The following is a 23073-nucleotide window of genomic DNA, read 5'->3' on the forward strand; positions in this document are numbered from 1 at the left end:
TGATGGTCTTGTTTACTCTGTTTTCTAAATCTGTTTTGTGACTTTTCTCCATTACTGGTCTGATTTTCTTATCCGATATTTGATCATATATTTTCTTTGCAACACTTAACAATGTTTTTTTTCCTGATTGATTCGGCTGCTACTTGATGAAGATCCATAGTAATTTCATAAACTAAACCTTACGATTTGATCTCCACAAACTTTATTTGAGAAATATATCACATGTTGTGTGACAGTAGCTTCTTCAACAGTAATTTGAAATCACTGTTGAAGAAGCTACACGTTAGCGAAACATTTCTCAAATGTTATACCTCTATAATGGCAGTCATGCATATCATTTTTTATATATTGGTATGGAATGTTTGGAGAACACGCTGAATAGGAAAGTTATTGTCGTATACATCAATCTTCATATCATGTAAGTAGTTGTTTCAAAAGTATTTTTTCTTTTGTATAATTCAATGTTTAATGAAAGTAGTTGTTTCGAGAGGGCTGTGCCTGAAAGTTTCTTCTTTGCATGATCTACGTATCTTGGAATAAAGTTAATTTTTTGAAATCATTCGCATTCTTCCTTTCCACATTTGTTTGTATAAAGATGTGGAAGTACCAAAAATTGATCTCTCCTAAAAATATACCCCTTTCAATTATAGATTATTGTTACAGTACATACGTGTAATTTGTTGAATATTTTGTGTAAAAATAGGCATTGTCGTAAATAAAAAAAATTACCAGAATTTTTTTCAATTCTAATTGAATATTATTTTTGTGTAAAAAAAAAGATTCTTATAGCAGTGGGCTCTGCGTTTGAGACTGAAATTTGCACACTTGGAATTTAAAGAGTAAAAAAAATCTGTCACTACCCTGACAGAGTATTAAAAAGTGACACATTGAGGTAATGTATGAATAGGAATTCAATAGGAAATAAAATGCCTCTCCAATGAGTTCAGTTTTTATTATAAATGATCAATAGCTTAACTAACATAAAGTGCCCATCCCCAGTGAAAGAATTGTATTTTTATGGAAAAGCAAACATTGCTCTTTACAGCTTAATCAACTATTCTAGGCTGTCCTAACAATTATGCTTCATAGTATAGTATACTACATTACTTTATCATAAATTTAGTGAAATGCATTCCATACTTCTTCTAAAAGTTAAAACAAGTATCTATAGTACAAACCAAGTTAATAAAATGACCGAAGATTCATTGAAGTTGTTTCAAAAATATAATTCGTGGGGCAACTTAAATGAAATGTAGCTTTAGAAGAAGTAGGCCAGTCAACGAGGTGAAGATGGAGTTTTTATCTAAGTACACTCATGATGAACAGATCTGACATTATGTTAAAGTGGTCTACTACATTTACATTCAACAGGAAAAAGCCATAGAGAATTTTCAATGTGTTTTCTAATAAAGCAGAGCAGAGTAGGTTTTCAATAAATTTAAAAAATATCCTGTCCGAAAGAAATTTGAAAATTTTCAAAATAAATATATTGGGTAAAGAAATGAAACAGCATGAAAAACGGCTGGACATTTGAAGAATGAATAGTGACTGGAAGATCATGTCTTAGCCAGAAGTATATGAAAATATTAGATTTTTTGTTTTACATCAAATTTTGAAAGTAGTTGTGAATGTGTTAAGGATTTACAAAGCTGTAACATTTTTCAGGTGAAATAAAATGTTCATATGTAACCGATCTCATTACTTTTCAATACACTTTAAAATAACTGGTAAATATAATTCATGTTCTTTTCAGACATCAATTTTTCGTGTTACAAATATTCAGACAAAATTGTACTTATTCATATATCGAACTGAATGAGTTAACAAAAGAAGTGTTTTCAAAAAAAGATACATGGAACTCCGCACAACTGTTTCAATAGTAATTCACGAGGACAGGGTATTCTTTCGAATGCACTACCATTTTCTCTATATATTTTGAGCGTTTTCATCAACAATAACTGTCAACCCATTAATCTGCTAAGCATACTTTAATATGTGTGAAGAATAATTTTTACTCGCCTGACAAATGCAAATGCAGTAAAAATTGTTAAAAATATTACATCTCTATATAATTTTAACATTCAGTCTTACACACAACTTTCATACAATATATACAAATTCAATTTGAAAAATTATCCAAGCGCCGACGCACCCACTGAAAGTCCAGTATTTGTGCTCGGGGTTTCGCACTATAAAAAAATCACATAAAAAGTTATAAACACGGCGACTAGACTGTCGGATGGTTATAAGTTTGAACATGATTGGCTGGAAGTAACCAATCAACTTAGAGTATCGCTTTGAAGAAAAATAGACATAAAATAATTGAAGGTTAGGGATGGCAGTAGACTCAGAAAACAAAGGATGTTATTTATTCGTTCAAGTTTTCCGGTCAACCATGACCAGATATAGTCATGCTACTTCCATTATTTCCATATTTGAAACTCTAAATTGATTAAAAAAGGAGGGAAAACGTTCGTATGAAAACCTGCCAAAAATACACAAAACTCAAATTAATGAATAAACACAATTCAGCAATGAATAAACACAATTCAGCAAAAAAAAGACACACTTCACACAATATTGCATTTTTGTTTGAAATCCTGACTGGAAAAAAAGTTAAGTAAATTGATAAAAATAAAATCGTAACACTAACTGAAACGCGACAAAAACCAATCGACTAAATATAATAAATATTTATGATTCCATATAAAATAATACATTCTCTTTATTTCTATCTCATTTGTTAGCATAACACTAGTAAAGTACCACTTGATAATGTCAATGTTCCACAATTAGAAAAAAGTCATCGGGAAAAATCTGAAAACAAAATCAGGAGATCTACTTAATATACAACTTGTCTAGGATTTCTTTCGCTCTTCAATTCCGCATATCACAAGCAAAGAGTCTGGGTTAATCTTAAAAACTAAATTTGTAGAGCGATATTCGATAGTTACGGTGAGAAACAGAAGCCATTTTGGTGTTTTCTGATTTTTTCATCTGGTACACTCTGAACACTGAGGAACTGAGTTTGGAAACCGCTACACATTGCTAGCATTTTTCTATGTTGGCTCGCTGGGTATCTCCGGCTCTTTGACAAGCAGTCACAGCTTCAGTTCGTTCGCTATCTTGCTAGCAATATTCTTGAATCCAATACTAGTACCTGTGAAAAACAAATTTTCAGATTAGTAATGTTTTCTCTTCAAAAACACTAACTAAAAAATACCAAAAATATGATATATATTGCTTCAATGTTAATTAGTGATAGGTGTATCGATTTGCCGTTAATCGATATTCATTTGATAAATATTGTATATAATACAGTTTATTTTTACTTGATCATTACTCTCAATAAATATTTTGCATAACATGTGTACCTTGTCTTCAATTATAATTCTTCAAATAATTATCGTCATTAGTTTTAGATATACAACTGTTGAACCGAATATCCACATTATCCAATGGTCAGATATTACTTTATTGAACAAAACCAGATAAAGTGGCACAGGTGGATATTATTGATCAATTCTCAATAAATCCCTCAACGTCTAATAAGTTATCGAGGGTGTAAATGCACACTCTTTAATTTATATAATTTTTATTCTCACAAAATCTACACTCATACCTCCAAAATATTTGGACAGAAATTCTGGAAAATGTGTAAGAGGTTACGATAATTTTTTCATTTGGTCAGATACCTCAACTATTTTTATAATTCACCAATCTGATTTTGGTTGAATTTTTACAAGTAAAAAGTCATAAAGTTAGTAAAAGCAGGCCAGTTACTTTCTTGTTCAGGTCCATTTTACTTTCAGGAATAGATTGGGTGAATTTGGATTCAATAATCAAAGAATAAGTACCACAATGTTTTTTTTTAATATCATTTCATTTAACAACTTTTTGGACTCCCCTTGTAAAATGAAATATTTTTCACGGCTGGTTTTTTGTATACTCAATCTTTATTTCTTTTACCGGCGATAGGCATCCAAAAACGTTTACAAAAACAATTTCCTCTAATTTTGGATACCAATATTTGAAAAGTGGTTCATATCGATTTAGCGTGTTCAAATGATTGTCGAGTTCTTCTTTGCAATTATATCTGGCAATAAAATTTTAGTGTTTCATATAGCAAGAATAGTCGCTTTTCGTGATGAGAGTTTGCCAAATCATCAAATCGCGGATGGACTTCAGTTACCCGAATAGTGCATTTGTACCAGGAAATTAACAGCGTTGACTGGGGACGTGGAACTGGGGTAACTACTGCAAGAGATGATCCGTATCTAGAAAGATATGTACGTCAGAATTGAACCATAACAGGCTCAGCTGTCCAAACTCATTTAAGAATAAAGTTTGGTCGATTAATTTCTAGTACCACAATACCGCGGAGACTTGCTAGAGCCAATTTGCAATCCAGGAGGCCAGGAGACACATAGCCGCTCGTCTACAGTGTCTGGCTTTTGGCTCAGGGCGAAATGTTCTTTTTTCGGCCGAAACACAGAGTTTGGAGAAGGCCAGGGTGACAACAAAGATTATTATTTGCCAGTGAAGTCTTTCCATACCAAAGAGGATCAGTAATGTTTTGGGGAGGCATAATGCACCGTCATCATACTCAGGAGAAAAATATGTTTGAAACATTAGTGAACCCCTTATTCATCCTCTCCGAAATGAAATTGGAGCCATCGATGTCAATGCTAGGCCCCATCGCACGACAAGAATTCAAAATGTACTGAGAATATTGAAAGATTACTGTGGCCAGCAAGTTTGCCAAACATGAATCCCATCGAGCACATGTGGGATTTTGTTAGACGAGCAATCTCAAACAGAATTAATTCTTCTAGAATTCAGATTCTGGTAATCATTTTATTATGCTATATTTTTCGTTTGTTTTTTCTTGTTCAGTTAAAATTAAATTCAGCCAACCAAATAGAATGTACTTCATGATACACTTTTTGACTTATAAAAATAGTGTCGTGTTTAGACGAACATAAGGGAGTGCAAAAATGTTGGCGTATTTTCAGCTGATTCCACTATTGCTTTCTTCGAAACGGTTAAATTGGACAAAAGTTTCCTATTTTGGGGAACTAGAATAATCTCTTTTCAGATCGAGAATATCAGTGGTTGTTTTTGAAATATTTGCCAATTACTAGGATAGTCAAGTTTATTTCGTTTTTTAGCTCTACCGCCTCCCTTTCGACTGATATTGTTATGTTTTCAGAAATGGAAAAACGGAAAAATATAACAGTAAAATTGAAGAACTACTAGACCCTGCAAACAAACGCACACAGATAGATACCTGCATGCACTATCGAACCAACAACCTAATCAAAAGAGAGGAGCCATAAAGGTATAAACCATATTGCATAATATTGTAAAGATAATATCAAGCTATCCGCATAATCTGCGAGAATATAATATAACAGTGTTACCAGACTCACCATTTAGTCCCCGTATCAGGTAAAGTGGAGGTGGTAAGTGGAGGGGGTTGAGGAGGAGTGGCTTGTACACAGTCCCACAAAAGTGGGACTGCTCGCGAGCTGTCATCATTCGAACTACTTCCTCATAGCCTATTTAGAGGAAGAACTGGAACGGATAGAATTGGGAAACTCTCGGGGAAACATAACAGTAAAACGTTTTTTAAACCCACCAAGATACAACAAAGCCTCAGGTCGGCTGAAGACAAAAGACACCCACTATCAGCAGCAGGGGTTTATTGGATACCGTAGGAAGGTGGGAAGGTATAAATCGGAACCAACAAAAAAATCCATGGCAACAGGTTGAAGGAGCATGAAAGAAATTGCAGAAGAGCCAAACGGACAAGTCGGATGTGGCAAAATACGCACTCAGTGAAAGAAACCACAGAATTCTGTTTGAAAACACGGAACTCATTGTCCCCGACCAGGGATTCCATAGCCAACTGGTATGTGAGGAAATATAAATCCTCAAACACACCCATAATTTCAACAAAAAATCTCACAATAAAGTGTTTTTTGAATATGTTAGTTATGGATTTTCATCAAGTATCCATCATATAGAAAAGAAGAAGCTGTGAACCTCAATTGAATATGAAATCCCATTTCAAGAATGGCAAACAGCAAGACGGCTGGAAGAGAAAGGTCAACAGATGTTGACATTTTTTCTGATTCTGCTGCTTAATATCAAGTCATTGGAGATATCAACTCAAGCTGTATAAACATCTGAAGAAGCTAACCAGTCGCGCCAACGAAACGTCAGGAAGAAATTCCAAAAATCCACGGCCTACACAAACCTGAAAAATAGTGACACTAAATGCAGGTCCGTATTTGAAAAAAGTTGATGATGAAAAATCTAATGAACGAAACGTCGCATTGTAAATTGGTCTTATATCAGATCTTAGAAGAGCAGAGTTTTTATTTTGGACACCTTTCATTAATAATAATTATATCAAACTACAAACAATAACAGTGAAACCATCAGTAGAATTTGTAGATTATAGTATCAGAATCGAGCCAACTGTAAATACATTTTAGATGCCCTCACATATACAATGTGAGAAAAAAATCTTTATTATTATTTTTCAATTTGGTCAAACAATACAGTTATGAAAGAAACTTCTACAGAGTGTATGTTAATTCTTTCAACTTAAAAAAAACTTAGATACGTAATATTTTCACTGTAATTAATATAAATTTGGGAAACTTACCAGAAATTCTCTTGAAACGTACACCATTCAGCGATAATCGAGGTAATTTACAAACTTCAATCTCCCACTGGACCAGACTATCAGTATTTGGATCACCGTGGACACACAGTAAAAGAAATCTTTCCCGTTGTTCATAGTCGCAATTGTTGGCATCTAAAACTTTTCTAATCTCGGCCATTATTTCTGCAGGATCTCTACTTGATGTAGTTTTCATTGACCAGGTGAACCTCAATGATCGGGGCTTCACATGATCCTCATTTGGGGCTCCCTGAACTCTAAAAATGATACAAAGATGAAAATATTTTGAAGGATTATATTCTCTTCAACAATTTTCAGACCAAAATAAAGCACTACTAAGGATCTCGCATAGTTTATAGGTCTATGAGATACAGTTGTAGGTTTGGACTTCCATTATCTAAAAAGGTGTTAGCAACTTGAAATCTATGGAAAAAATTGTTAGAAAGCTAATTTGGAAAAAAATGACATGAAATTAAAACGAATTAAAAAATGGGTTGAACAATAGGTGAAATGTCAAATATATGCAAACAATAAAAATGAAAGAAATGAAAAATTAAAATTGAAGATGAATGATGAAAACTTGCAAAAATTCAACACTAAGAAAACAATTTCGAATAAGCTAATTCACATAGTTATGAACATTGACACACTACATTGTTACTTAGCTGGGTTATTTTATTTTTTCATCATTAATCTTTATTTTTTAATTTGATTTTTCACCTCATTCATTTTGTTTGCATATAATTGATATTTCACCAACTGTTTAACCCATTTATAAATTATATATAATTTCAGGTCACAATAATTTGTTTTCCTTACAAATTAGCCTACAAATAATTTAAATTTTCTATAACATTCTTTTCAATTCTATTTTTCTTCAATGAATTTCAAATCTGTTAACACAATTTCGAAACTCCGTACTAATAATATTCACCAAGAAGCATTATCAACCACATTCAAAAATCCTTTTTTAAGTAACTCGATTTATAAGAAGTATTATGTCCACTAGTATTTTTATATCATTTTGCACACCTTTACTCTCGTGCAATATTGGATTATATGGTGAATGAGGTTATGAAAAAGATGTATACATGCTACAAATAATATAGCTTTGAATATTACTCAGCATGAACAGAAGCAAGTAAAACAATTCCTTCACTCAAAAAGCGAAAGTTTGAAAACTTTTATATTTATTCTATACTTATTCCAACTCATTTTGGAATTATGAGAAAGAATAAATTGGCTTTACTGAAACCTAAAACTTACCCTACTGCAGGTAAAGGAGAGTTGCCATGTTTTACTTGCTGGCCAGGTTCTAACGCCCTGAAAATTATGGAAATTATTAGTAATGAGGTGCTGTCAGTATAAGTAGTCATGAATGTGTGAATGGTGTTACAGTTAAGATATGATAAAACTCCTGTTCTTCAATACCTGAAAAACTGATACAGATCATCAAGAAATATTTTCTCCAAATAAACAGATTTTTTAAAAGCTTTCTGTACTTTCACTCATTGAAAAACAGAATGTAACAAAGAAAAACAACAAAAATTAAAATAACCCGATGAAAATGAGTTCAATCTAAGTGAAAAGTCTACTTTGTTTTTATGAAGTACGTAATGAAGCAAATCATGGACGTTTTGGCATCCTCTCTTGGCCGACACCAAATTTTTCCATACCTCTCAGAATATTGATAACTTTCTACCAATTGGAAAATTTTTCCAAAATTGTTTAGACGGGTAATATGGGGAATATATTAGCTTGTTTCAAAAGTTTTATCTTTTTTAAAGTCATGTGTTTTTGTAGCTTTATATCTCAAAGAAAATTCAGTCGATAGAGAATTTGTATTCTATACATTGATGCTGTCAATTTTTTTCAAATTTGAATTTTTTGCCTCTTTCCAGGTTTCAACATGTTCATACTTCCTTGTTTTTAATTATGATATGTACCTTGCTACTTGTATGTTCATCATGTGAAGCGTATTTTATACTATTTTATTTTATCTTATGTGATCTATATCACTATTTGGATGAATGTATACATGTCTTATTGTTTGAATGAAATAAATATTTCTATTTATATTACTATATGATGTCGTTAAGCAATTTTCAGAAAATTTTTCTTCACGAAGGTTTAGGTCACCGAAATCAAAAGCAATAATTTCATTAACATACTGAAATATACAGAGTACTCAAACATTTTTTGAGAATCTTGGATCCGCTTTGATTTTTTAACCAGTAAGTGAAAATAAAAATAAAACAATACTCACAAAACTCTATTTTGTTGACCGGTATGGTTGGATTCAAGATGGCGAGTATCGCTAGAAAAGGAGAGATAAATATTATATTATAATAAAAATCACACACGGCAACATCTTGAATCCAAAATGAAGGTGGTAATGGAAATCATAAGAGTAAACTATTTCAATTTCATGAGATAATGTCCATTAACTTTTTTGTGAATAAAATGAAATAGTTTCCTCCAAGTTTTTGATATGATATTAAATCAAATAGAGCTTGGCAAGTAGGGTGAGGTTACATACAAACGCAAGTGGTCCAGTGAAAACTAAACGCCGCCAATATATCATAAATGCCATAAAAGCCAACCCTTAAATCTAAAATGGGATCATGGGTCAAGCGATACTCATTTGATATAGGAATGTGGGCTTTCAATGCTGGCGTCAATGTTCTCATTGGTTGCCGGGTTTTGTCGTGGTTTTCTTTGATTGTAATCTCCAAACATTTCAATTGCAACTGCGGCAGTCGTCTTCAGTGGAGTGGTCGAAGTACTCTTCTTGACACGTCAAGAGTAATTCGATCACGCCACGTTGAAGACCACGGCAAAACCCGAAAGTCAATTAAAACAATACTCATTTGAACTAATGCAGCAATTTGATGCAGTAGTTTCCAGAAAAAACGCTATTACGAAATCTGGCAATGAACGAATATGAAGTTTTTCACTTTTAATATTCATTTCAGGTAAAACCCATAAAACTATTAGGGAAGAACTGTACCCATACATCAAAGAACAGAACACATACAGATATAGCAGCATTAATTACTCAGGTAAACTTTCAGTAAATATTCAAAATTACTTTTTCTAATTCAACATAATAACATCTTTCATAAGAAATAATAATTTAGGCAAAATCTTATTTAATGCAAAACCTAGACGTGACAGAATGAAGAAATCTGGCATATATAGAATAGAATGTAACGAATGCTCTGCAGTAAATACAGGCCAGACCGGCAGAAATTTCGAAGTAAGACTCCGTGAACACGTCGGTGTAGACAAAAAATCTTCTATGTACGAACATCTACAAGAAACAAATCACAAAATAAGTAAGGAAAACCTCAAAATCTTACATACATGTAGTAAAGGAAGAAAAATGAATTTGTTGGAAGCCATGGAAATCAATAAATCAATTAAAAACTCAAAATATAGAACCCTTAACGAACAAACAGATTTGTGTAGGTCTCCACTTTTGAATTTATAAAGATGACAACGCAATTAATCACAGTTTGAAGTTTATGTAGTTGGTATTAATGAATGTAAGTATATATCGTATTACCTATTCTCGGATATATATACCTCGATATGTCTCTTAGGTCAGTAGTATTAGAATACTTGAGAATGGTGTAAAAACCGAAACCTTGGTCGTAATAGTATCAATATATTAAAAGTGGAAATTAGACAAAGTATTTTATTTCAATATCTATATCATTTAATTTAATATTTATGTTTTAACACTTATGTATGCAGACTATACTAAATAGGCCATCCTGGCTTATTTAGACAATACTAAATAGGCCTATTTAGTATTATCTACTCTGGAATTTGATACTGGTAATGAAAAACTTAATGCAGTTTTTGTCAATCTTCCTTTTAAAGTATTTAGAATTCCATTTATCTACATTCAGTAACTCACAGATTTTGACGGTGACTATTTCTAGTTAGCATTTTGCTCAAAATGGTTTATTAAATGGAAAAAACGGTATTGATAATTGAACTTCAATATAAAAATGGTAGGTACGCTAATATCACACTACATTTATTGATGATCAAAATACGTTCATGCATCTTGGCCGATAATTATTATCATAAGAGTAGACAAATTTAGAGACAGGACAGGTGGCAAATCAAAGAAGAAACCCCCTAAATGAAATAATGGAAAACAAAGCTGTGGAAGTTGCGCTTTTGAGTCCCTTCAGTATCGATCTTACTTCAAGTACCAGGCAATTTTCTACAGTTTCTGATAAAGTCATAGAATTCTGAAATACCATAAATTCCACCACTATAAAATTCACCTCATACGCAAATTGAATGAGGATCACTTCGATAGACATTTATAACTTTGCGAGTTAACCGAGTCAATTTCACATTAACAGACAATCTTGAACATAATGACCACTGCAATGGAAATACATTGACTTTTCAACAAGATGGAGCACTTCCTCATTCACCCTGGCTGATGCGAGTATTCACTTGGAAACTTTCCTGGTAGGTGAATCGGTCGAAGAGGATCGAGTGGCCCGCTAGATAACCAGATTTGAATCCACTAGATTTTTGGTAGGCTCACTGGAAGACAGTAATCTATAAAACTTAACCAGCATCTGTTGATAACTTATGTAAACGGATTATGGATAACTGCCGCAACATTACACCTGAAATGCTTCAAAATTTGAATAAAACCTTCATAATTGCATGGAAGTAAGAGGTCAACATTTTGAACACATTGAATTGAAATTTGAGTAAATAAGATTTGGGCAAATTTTCAATATAGGTAAAAAACTCCAATGATCTTCATGTTAAATTGTTATAGATTTCAAAACGTCTTTTTTCAATATCTATGATATCCATCAAATTCCAAAAAGGGCAAAGTACTGGAAAAAGAATTTGATGACCTTCCAATGAGCTACCAAGGCGGTGAAAGTGACAAGATTGACAACAGACGCAAAAAGTTTCCCCCTCGAAATTAAAATCAACGGGTCAGAGCGAATTTCATCCCAAATCATACTTCAACGAATTAGACTTGTTTCATTTTCACTGGCCCACCCTCTATACACTTCCTAAAACTATAACAAAAACCACCCTTTACTGTTTATCATATATTTTTTTTTCAAGAAAATTATATAGATTAATTTACAATTAACAAAAATTATAACTTTTTTAACATAATACTTTGGTCAGTTAATGTGTTCACTTAATGTGCAACAACACTAATATATTTTGTTCAAAAACAATTGTCAATATACTTTTTCAGATATGTAGAAAAAATGTCTCACGAAAATATACAAGAAAAATATATATACAGGAACAATAAAAAATCAAATACATATAAACAAATTTCCTAAACACCCCGAATAGCTTCTTTTTCAACAGAGGTGTGAGATTTTTATAAGGCAAACTGATAAAACAACCACAATAGCTTATATGATTCGGTTTATCAGTCTTTTATAAACGATTGTCTATAAAAAATTGCATTTAAAGTCCATTCGTTACTCCACTACAATGGATATGTCATATTTAACAAAAATAGTCACATATGTGTTTTAAAAAAGTTTCATACACATTTTATTTTCAACTTTTCAAGAGGAAACCACAAATGTCAAGCCAAACAATCAAATGTATTATAATCAAAGGTGCACAGAGGGTGCATCTAATTAACTGGACCTTAACTGGTGTTGTACTTTACCTGGTGAAAAGGTTTGTACATAATTTGTTATTTCTCAAGAAAATAAATTAACATTACAATAGGTACTAATGAAATAGTAAATTCAAGATGAGAAAACTTGTTGAAAAATAATTCGTCGATTCTAATCAATTTTGCATAAAATTGAAGGAATTAACAGAGTCATTTTGGGCTACTGCCTAAAATTTGTGAAGGATCGGTATTGGCATTACTGACCGAAACAAGTCTAACCCTCAAATAATAGATTGGAAAAAACAAAGTAAGAGTTATGAGCTATCAAAGATATATTTAAATGAATTTGAATCAAATTTTTTCAATTATTTAAAAATAGTTATTCCTATTTATTGGAATGAAGCTGAAGATTCCCATATGTGGAATCCATCAAAAAAACAATTTTTATATTTTATTAGTGAAATCAATAGTAAGATTATAACTGAATGTGCAAATCAACTAAAATGATATAATTCAAGTGACGAATTATGCAGGAAAAACATACCTGTCATTTGATTTTGTCATTTGTGGAAACGTGTCAGACTTGACAGCTGGGCATCAGCAAACTCACTATTTTGGAAAAATGACTACTTTCAAATAAAAAATATTAATACTAAAAATTACCACAATTTTCCACTGATTTACAGTCAATGTGACTTTAAAATGCAAATCAACAAGGTGTTGAAATTTTTAGCACTGTTTTGAATATTAAAATACAATTCTAAAAAGAAGAAAAAAATTAATTAGGCAACATAAATATTATTTATATGTATTGGTCTGGATTTCTACAATAGACTTGTTTTTGTATAAAAAGTCATATTACTGTTTTTGTCAATAAAACACTTAATCTATAGATACTCTTTGATAGCAAATGTTTTTCTGCAAAACGATTCTGGTAGGTGGGAAAATATTCCTTTTTCAGATAAATTCTGCAAATATTTTTTGTATTGCGTTTTAATCTAAATAAAAAATTTTTATATAAACGACTTTTTACAAAATATATCATATTTGCATGTATCAAAAAGAAGCATATATATATAGAAATATGAAATTTGATTAACTGCCAATTAACTAAAGACTTCTTTAAAAACTTTCTGAACCAAATTAGTTGTAAATTTCTAGGTTAAAATAGCGGACACTTTGAAAAGCTGGTTTTGAGTTGAACTAAAAGTTCAAATACTCTGATATAATGAATGAATTTCTAAATGAAAAAAAATTATATATAACTACATTTTCAAAAATAGTGATTTCGACCCTCTGAATTAAACTAACTAATACAATGAATCCAGAGCATCACTTTTTCAAGCACTTCTTCCATATCCATCCAGTAACTTATCTTAGAGTTTTTCCTCCATACTGTGGATGTTCCATATGGCATTTGGATTGGTTCCAGAGGGTTCTTCTAGGGCTCTCCTGAGTGCGGTGGTACGTCCCACGAAATCCCTCTCATGTCCTGAACCAGAAACAACCATTCATCGTTTATTCTTTCGTTGTTTTGGAAATATTTTTTTTGCTTTTTTTTGAAAAGATTGCAGATTTTCAAGGGACGAACCACGCGCACACACAAAACCCCAAAATAGAGGAAACAGTCATTACAAAGCGTTACATCAAAAAATACAACACAAGTTCAATGCAATAAGTCTCAAAATAATGTTTTGCAGTTTGAAAGGTTAAAATGGGTGGATTTCATTGAATAAAGCTCTTCAAGAGAAAAATCATATACAGTTATTAAATACAAGTCTGAAAATATATTTCATATACTATAAAAGATAATATTTCTTATATACAGGATGTACCAGAGAATTTTGTTAGCAAGTGATATTTGTATTATTTGAAAGTAAAAAAAAAATGAATAATGGCAGCATGAAAAATATATTTTCTGAGAACAACCTTAAACCGATAGCAACCATTGTAGCTTAAAAAAATATTTTCAAACGACCAGGTCCGGATTACTCATTGGGTCAACTTAGACCATGGCCTAGAGTGAAAACTGGCAGGAGTGCAGATTACCAGGAAATCAATGGTAAAGCAAACACAATATACAAAATCTAAGTCAATTTCAAATCTAGAATACACTGAGTGTCATCTGTCATATAGATATAATTATTTTATCAATTCTCATTAAAAGTACTCTTAGTGTTAGTATTTATTAGTACCCGGCTTGTTGCTTGTTAAAACAATAGTTGGCACAAACTTGGCAACTTCTACTTTTCACTCTGAAATGAATTTATGGAACACATTCTATTGAATCTTCACAAGTTCAACTTATCAGCTTTATACACGCTCACCTCTGTTTTTTCAATTTGAGGTTATTTTTCTTTTTGAAAATGATCAAACAATAAGAAAGAGCAAACCTGTAGCATTGAGCATCGAAAATAATCTAGAACTTTAGACCTTGATAGTATGATTCAGTCATTTGCCTGGGCCAAGGCCAGAAAGAAGAAGTTATAAATCTGTATATCTGTAAATATTTATGAATGTAGCCAATTTTAATCAAATAGGTCTATTATTGATGAACAGGAGGGACTTGAAGGTTATCCTAGCAAGGAAAGGGTATTACTCGCTTGAAGAGTTTTTTGAGGATCGTCTAGAGTTTTGAGGAGTGTGTTTTTTATTGCCTCATTCATCGTTTTTTTTATATTATTATATACATTCCCAACTAACTGCTATATTTTAACTTTTATTTATCATATGATAATTTCACAAAAAAACTGTTTTCAATTAACAATCTCACTCTATGTGAAGTTATTTTAGTTGTATAAATCTTAGATTTTAAGCCCTAATTTGTTTATCTACAAGATTGTTCAATCTTTCAGATAATAAATGTATATCTCTCTCTCATTCTTTTTTATAAAAGTATTTGATATATAATTTTTATTACAAGTATATGATAATTTAACTGCCTACTTTGCTGTTCAATCGCTGTTTATTGTGTGACTATTATTAACGAATTCTTTATTTTTGTTAGAGGATAGTTGAAAATAACGTTCAACTCTCTCCCGACCCGCCACTGTAATGGTACTTTCAAAGATTGGCCTGTCAAGATGTGATAAATCCGGACCTGCAAATTACACCCCAATAATATTATTCTACTTGAGTATCATTGTCTGTGTAAATTCCTTGATATCTGGAAGGACTAGGAAGTGGGCGACCTCTATTATTACCGTAAGAAAGCATAGTCACGAACATACAAATGTTTCATTTATGTAGTTTGATATTTCTTTAATCAGCCTCTTCATAATGTCTAATAAACAAACGCATAGCTTCCCAGAAGAGCAAAAAATAGGAAAGTCAAACCAAGAAAAGGTAACCGTGAACAAATGTATGTATTTTTATATTAACACTTCAAATAAAATGGCAAGATGATTTTTCATATTGGAATTTGTACAGAATATAGTTTGCTATAAAAAAAATCTCTCAAAATTCCTGCTATGAAAATATTTTTGATGGATATTAAACAAAAACATTTTTTTGATGCACTGAACATCTCTGCTGATTTCTATGTTTTCAAGTCCACAATTTTTGAATATATTCATGAAAGTACTGAATTGTTGCTGGTTTTCATGATTTTTGCTTTTTATATTTTTGATAATTTACACTTCAAGTTGGCTTGTTAAAATTAGGTTTCTGCGCATTAATTTGGCGCATCGACATTCAACTCTGTTAATTCACAAGATTAGATGACACAACACATCTACTTTCGGACAAGTCGTGAATCTGAGGTTAATACGTTTCATTTGTTGAATTTTGGTTCTAATATACTTTTTTGTTCTAGAAAGGCATTTTTCTGAAGTTTAAACTGAATTTTATGATTTCTTTCTTTTTTTCAACTTTTATGAATGTTAATGAAATATTAAAAGAAAATATAATATATAATATAATAATTTTCAATAAAAATTCGAACACATTTACTAAAGTTTGTAAAGTATTCCTTATTCTGTGCCCTTCAAAATATTAAAATTTCCAGTATGAAACTGAAAGAGAGTTGTAACGTATTGAAGTTGGTTTACTGGAAGTTAAGATAATGATGATTGTTTTAGGGTTGTCCTCAGAACGATATCTTTCTTTGTTTCATTTTTTTATCGTAACTTTTATAATAACGTAGATATTGCTCAATAACAATATTCTGGAACACCTTCTATATATTTAGAGGCACTTCTGATATAGACTCAAAGCTTGAAAACTTTTTTTGGTTTCTTTTATATAACTGACAAAAATAGTTTAGATATATTTATATTGCTAAAAAATTGTATTATATACTATAAGAAGACTGATAGTAGTAATAAATTGGCTAAATTTGAAGCGAATTACAAAATGTTTAATGTTTTCAAGTTCATTATCCATGGTCAGCAGGTTTTTATACCTGACGTTTCGTCTGCTACTGCGGTAGACATTATCAAGGATGATGCGGCAACGGGCAATGGTGCGTTTGTACTCATAATGGGACTAGGTGACCGACAGTCGACGGCTCTTGTACCTGATTGGTCCGACCCTTTTTCAATTATAGGGAGAATCTTTGTGTTAAGAGATACCGGTATCCATGTCTTTTTGATGTTTAAGCACTCTTCCTTTCGGTTGAAATTATTCTTATGTTTATGTATTTTTATGTACTTTCTGAATAGTCTCGGCTAGTACCCTCTGGTTTTATCAAGAACACACGTGCTTTCGAGGCAATGCCATGGCTGCCCTCTGAGAGGGCGTGTTTTCTGTAAACTGCATGCCCCAGTCTGACACTTTTACGCCTTTTCAATAGTACATCCAGAAAAGCGATTCTCCCTTCCTATTCTGTCGTCATTGTGAATTGGATTTTTGTGTTACAAAAATTCAAATATCTCAGAAATTTTACCAATTCCTCTTCCCCGTGACTCCAAACCACGAAGTTATCATCAACATTTCGTAGCCGGCAGGAGGGTCGGGTCGGCGAATGTTCTAGAGCTCATTGTTCGAATTGTTCCAAACAGAAGTTGGCAACTCTACTTGGAGTAGACTTCCCACTGCAACTCCTTGTTTTTGCTCATACAATTTTCCATGCCACTAGAAGTATGTTGATGTCAAGCAATGTTCAAATAAGGCGGTGAAATCTGAAGGAAAGAACCCGTAGATGAGTTGCAAGGTTCCACTAACCAGAGCCATTTTGAATAGAGCTACGACATGCAAACTCATCAACACGTCATTGGAATTGTTTGAAATCGCGAATCTTTTCAATAAACTGAACTGAGTCTCCGTTGAAAGAGTATTTTTCCACCCGGTAGTGACTATAGCAGACCCGATGAGTACCTCAGGGGTATCCTGAATGCCGCTAGATAGGAACCAGGAAAAGAAGCGTCAAAACTCGCGATGATAAAAGAAGTTGCCGCTATGGCCCAACAGATGGGTCGGCAGTTGCAGAACACAGAGGGTAGCCATGACATTACTTTCTAACATGTGTAAGTTATTGATAAAACAAGAGGGTACTATCTGAGAAAGGGTCGGACCATTCAGGTACTAGAGCAGTCGACCGTCGGTCACCTAGTCCACCAACGCATCATTGACCATTGTCGCATCGTCCTTGATAATGCCTATCGCAGTAGCAGACGAAACGTCAGGTATAAAATCCTGTAGACCACGGCTAATAACTAATAAACCCGGATACATCCGACTAGTTGAGGTCGGCCGTGAAAACTTACACTTAGAAGTGAATTGTTCATAAATTTAAATTAAGAGGACATATTTCTCACGAATTTTGAAATTGGATCATTCAATCATCTCTCTCGAAATATGTTGTGTCTCAATTTGTCAAAAGTTATGAATACCCAGTATACTCAAATCAGCAAATAATGGATATCAAAATTGGTATATGTGTACATTTAAATGAAATTATCAGGAGTGAACATAGACATTTAAAAGAGAGCGCTGAATTTTCATATACGATTCTGAAAGTAGATTAAGAGTAAACCCTAACTGATTGTTACCCAGTATGTGATTACCAAATCAAACATTTCTGATAATTTTCATGAAAAAAAGTAAGACTTGATAAGAAATCAAGTTTTTCAATTTTATAAATCACTTGAAGATGCTAGCTAATATAACATTTTCTCTTTGATAAAGTCAACATGAATAAATAATTGGCATAGCTTCTATGTCTTGTTTGAGAATGTGTTGTATCTTCTGGAATCTTCCAATTGGAATGAAACTCTTTATTTACTTCAAAAGTATGCATTCTAATGGGATTTTCAAATTCCTTCATCTCAGAAACATGTCACAGAAATATATTATTCTCTAGTAGCGGGTTGAAATCATTGAAGAGAAAATATTGCCTTTGAAAACACACATAAGATCGACTAAACTTTTTCTAATACCAAATAATTATTGTAACACATTGTAATGACAAACAAAATTAAGAGGTTAAACAGAAAAGAGACTTGTGAAAATAGGAGTTTGTTAATATAAATACAACAAAGGAGGCTACAATTATGTTTCTTAAAAATGTATTTTTGAATTGTTAAAAAATTGAGGTAAATTGAATTGAAATACACTAAAAATTGAAGAACAAATTGATACAGTTATCTTAAAAAATTATATTATTTAATGTAGAGCATACTCAAGTGACCAAACTTTGTAAAAACAAAATCCAAAAATTAGTTAAACAAAAAGCAGTATCAAGCGGGATGAAGCAAAGGAAGGAAATATGTTACAGGTTCAATATATGAATAGTGTAAAAGATGTTCATTAAAATGAATATCCATTCGATTATGGCCGGTGGATTAATATTAGTAGTTAGTTGGAATACAGTTACTTAAAAAAAATCATGTTATTCGTTTGATATACGAAATACAAGTAAAATACATAACCAGAATGCTGATACTGAAAATTCCTCTAAATAAATAAAACTATGTGAAACAGATTTGGTTAAAAGATTTTTAGTTATTGATTTGAAGGTTGTTATTGGCTACTTACTTATACTACATATTCTATTTTCTAAATGAATCACTAAGAAAATTGGAAGAGGAAACAATACTACAGTAAAAGTAGTAGTTGAACCAGTATATCATAGAAAACAAAAATACTCTATAACTAAATGGCCCGAGTACAAAGTCTATTGATCTAATGTACATTAGATGAAGGATATCAATCAATGCTTTCAAATTTTTAAATGAAATCCGTCACAACTAAAACCTGAAACCCACTCACGGAATTCAACAAGAGAGGTTGTGTTAGGAAGCACAGTAATTTTTGTATCGAGCGATGAAATTTTGATATGTAACCCATGCTGAAAAGTCCATCTAATTGTGTTCCAACAACCATTTGTTTTTCAATGGCATGGGGAGTTCAAGTGATATAAAAGGTTTCTTGACTGGAATTTTTCAAAAATAAAAAAATGTATGATGGAAACCATACAGTTTCATAATGTCTACCAAATACCCAATGTCCCCAAGAAAAACTAAGTGAGTAGTCCTCCTCTGATATCATTTTATCGACACCCGATTGGCATTTTAGGATCATCTGAAAAATGCCAAATAAATACTTTTATACCGAAATTATGAAGAATCTGTTATTTGTCTTCTAAACTGAATTATACAACATCTATTAGTGAAATTATTTCCACAGAAAGAAAGGGGGTTTGCCACCAGAAAATGATGTCGCTTCAACTTCAAATTGGATCAACACTTTCTAGACAATCCACATAAATCTCAATAGTCAGAAGAACATAAGAGACCAAAAACTATTTTGGACAAAACAAGGAACAAAACGAAGAAACTTTAATAAATGAAAAGACCAGCCTAACAGAAAATCTTGTACTTTTGCATTTCAATATTCAAGGAATATCAAACAAAGCTAGAGTCATTGAAATAATATTTGACCTAAATGACTTTCACATTTGCTGAATTTCAGAGCATTGACTCAAAACACAAGAATTCAGGTATTTGAACTATAAGGTTTTAAGTCAATTAGTAATTCAAGTTGCAATAAATATCATAAAGGTCGCACTTGTATATAGATCAGAGAAAAGTATCTTTCACTTGCAAAATCCATAGAATCCAATAAGAATAGCGAACAGACTTTGAAAGCTCCATTGCTTGTCTAAAATTATTGAAGTTCAAACTATTTCTTGTATGCTTATATAGAACACCTGAAAGTGATGTATTTCTTGATAAACTGTATGAGCTGATGTGTGATATCTATTCAAGTAATAAATACTACATTGTGAGTGGAGATATGGATTTCAATGCTTATAGGTACAACAAGTAGTAGAGATTTAATAAACATATTCGAAGAATTTTGAATGAAAATTTACATTTTAGAAGCCACACGAATCATATTTAAAAGCTCCACATGCACTGATTTGATCTTCTCGAATATCTGGTGTCAGTATATATATGAGAAAGGTAATCACATATCAGATCATACATTTCAATTGTGTCAATATGAACTTCACATGAGTAATTTGGCAAGAAATGGGACCTATATGAAAAGAGATATATCAGACTTTTATTTAATAACCTTCAGAAATCTGATGAGTACTGAACAATGGCGAGGAGTTTTCAGCTCATCTGAAGTAAATGTCATGTTCGAGGAATTTCCAGTACACTTTCATATAACTACAACAATTTAGCATTTAAAGTAAAAAAATTCGAAATGAGTATAAAAACTAATAAAAATTGGTATAACAATGATATAAAGGAGTTACATAAAATGGTGAGTGAAATGGAAATTATTGTAAAAACAACAACTAATCAAATCATTAGAAAACAATACAGAAACCTGAAAACTATCTCTCCAGGAAAAGATGAGGCAAGTGAAATATATATACAAGACTGGAAAATTCATCTAATATAACAAAAGAGAGCGGGAAAATATTCAATGAAAAAAGGGACTTATCAAATATAAACACAGTAAATCAGTTATGGTGACTAAAGAAACGATAATTGATAAAAATAAAATATGTAACATTTTGAGCGACTTTTCTGTCAATAATGTACGATATTCTAAGCCAGACCAATGCAGATTAACAATGTCACCATACAGGAACATGCCCTATTTCTTAATCCAAGAACACCATGTGAGATTAATGGATAATTAGTAAGACCACTAGCAAACCATCACTGTGTATTGATGAAATCAATGGCAAAGTATTATACTTAGTAAACAAATCAATCGGTGTATCATTAGCTCATATAATCAATTACTCATTTGCATCAGGACAAAATATATTAACAACTTGAAGACCTCTAAATCAATTCCAATATATGAACATAAAGGATCAAAAGAAGATATAAATAACTATAAAATCATCTGCTCACAAAATCAACTTACAAAAATCATAGATATTGGCATTTAACATTAGTTTAACACATTTCATTGGATCTTAACATTTTCAAGGTACCTTCCAACATGGCTTTCAACAAAATAACAACTTCTGCCATTGCACACATGTTTATGAACATATTAACTCAAAGAATGCTTAGATCACTCTCTTCTTTGATTTAAGTAAAACATTTGACACAGTAAACCACTGTCTCATTTTTGAAAAACTTTACCATATAACTTTCAGAGGAACATCACTAAATTGGAGAATAACACATCTTAAAGATCGCAAACAAATAGTCATGTTGGAAAATGCGAAATCCGAATGAAAAATTGTCAATGTCGGGGTACCTCAAGGATCAATACTAGGTCCAGTACTGTTGTTCACTATCTTTGTCAATGACATTTATTTATCATGCACACAAGCAAAAAATATTATGTATGCAGATGACACAACAATGATAATATCTGACAGAAACAACCTGCCAACAATCTTGCACAACAATTTTATGAGTGGTTTACTACTAATGGGTGTCAATATAGAAAAAATTTCATATATTTCATTTCGAAAAATACTACTCATTAATTCTCTTTAATAAAAGTATAGAACAGGTCACCACAACTAAATTCTTAGGTGTCACTTTCGATCACAAAATGAGCTAGGAAAGTCATATCAAAATATTAAATGATGAACTGAGTGAAAATTGCTTTGTACTGAGGGAATTGAAGGATACTTTATCTAGGGACATATTAATGTTGGTCTACTACTATGGTTTGGTACAGTCGAATATGTCATATGGCTTGATATTCTGGGAGGCTCAAGTCATATTGACCAAATATTCATCACAAAAATAATTCGTCAGATGCATCAAAAGTGTCAACCAAAGATCGCCATGCAGCCAAATATTTGTTGAATTATTTATTCCAACAGTGCCGCCATTTTAAATATCTCTAACTACTTCACAGGAGTTACTTAAAAACAGTTCTCATCATAATTACAAAGAGCCAGGAACAGAAAACTTACACTAACCAATCTCAAGGCTAACCATTGGCCAAAATGTCCTTATGCATAAAGGCATCCTATGTTATAAACACATGAAAACATAGTAGTTGGCCAAAAAAATGTTGAAGACACAAAATGTTTCAAATCTCTTTTATATCAATTTTTCATAAGAGCATTTCATTTTGTGGAAGAGTTTCTGCAGTTGAAAAATCTTTACATTTTCGTTTTAAACGAACATAAATTTCAATATATAACTATTTTAAATGTGTTGTTGAATTTAAATTCAAATGTTTAATACCTATTACTCATTTAGATCTGTATATATGACTAGTCTGATAAAGTAGGTACATCAGTGTATTATGACTTGTAACATATTTTGTACTGCTTTGACAGATGAATAAATATGTTTCT

At 31.8% G+C, this 23073-nt stretch overlaps 1 protein-coding gene across 1 annotated transcript in view; it reads right to left on the reverse strand.

Annotated features, from left to right (window-relative positions):
- Positions 1-935: 935 nt before the first annotated feature.
- LOC111517709 (serine/threonine-protein kinase MARK2) overlaps positions 936-23073 on the reverse strand; it is a 53850-nt gene continuing 31712 nt past the window's right edge. The window contains 3 exon segments of the mRNA XM_074172262.1: positions 936-3160; positions 6677-6951; positions 7961-8017. Of these exon segments, the coding sequence (XP_074028363.1) occupies positions 3102-3160; positions 6677-6951; positions 7961-8017 (391 nt within the window). The 3' untranslated portion in view covers positions 936-3101.

The sequence above is a fragment of the Leptinotarsa decemlineata genome, unplaced genomic scaffold (genome assembly GCF_025532065.1).
Source record: "Leptinotarsa decemlineata unplaced genomic scaffold, Ldec_3_MD MMD2_tig00000035_RagTag_RagTag, whole genome shotgun sequence".
NCBI classification, from domain to species: Eukaryota; Metazoa; Arthropoda; class Insecta; order Coleoptera; family Chrysomelidae; genus Leptinotarsa; species Leptinotarsa decemlineata.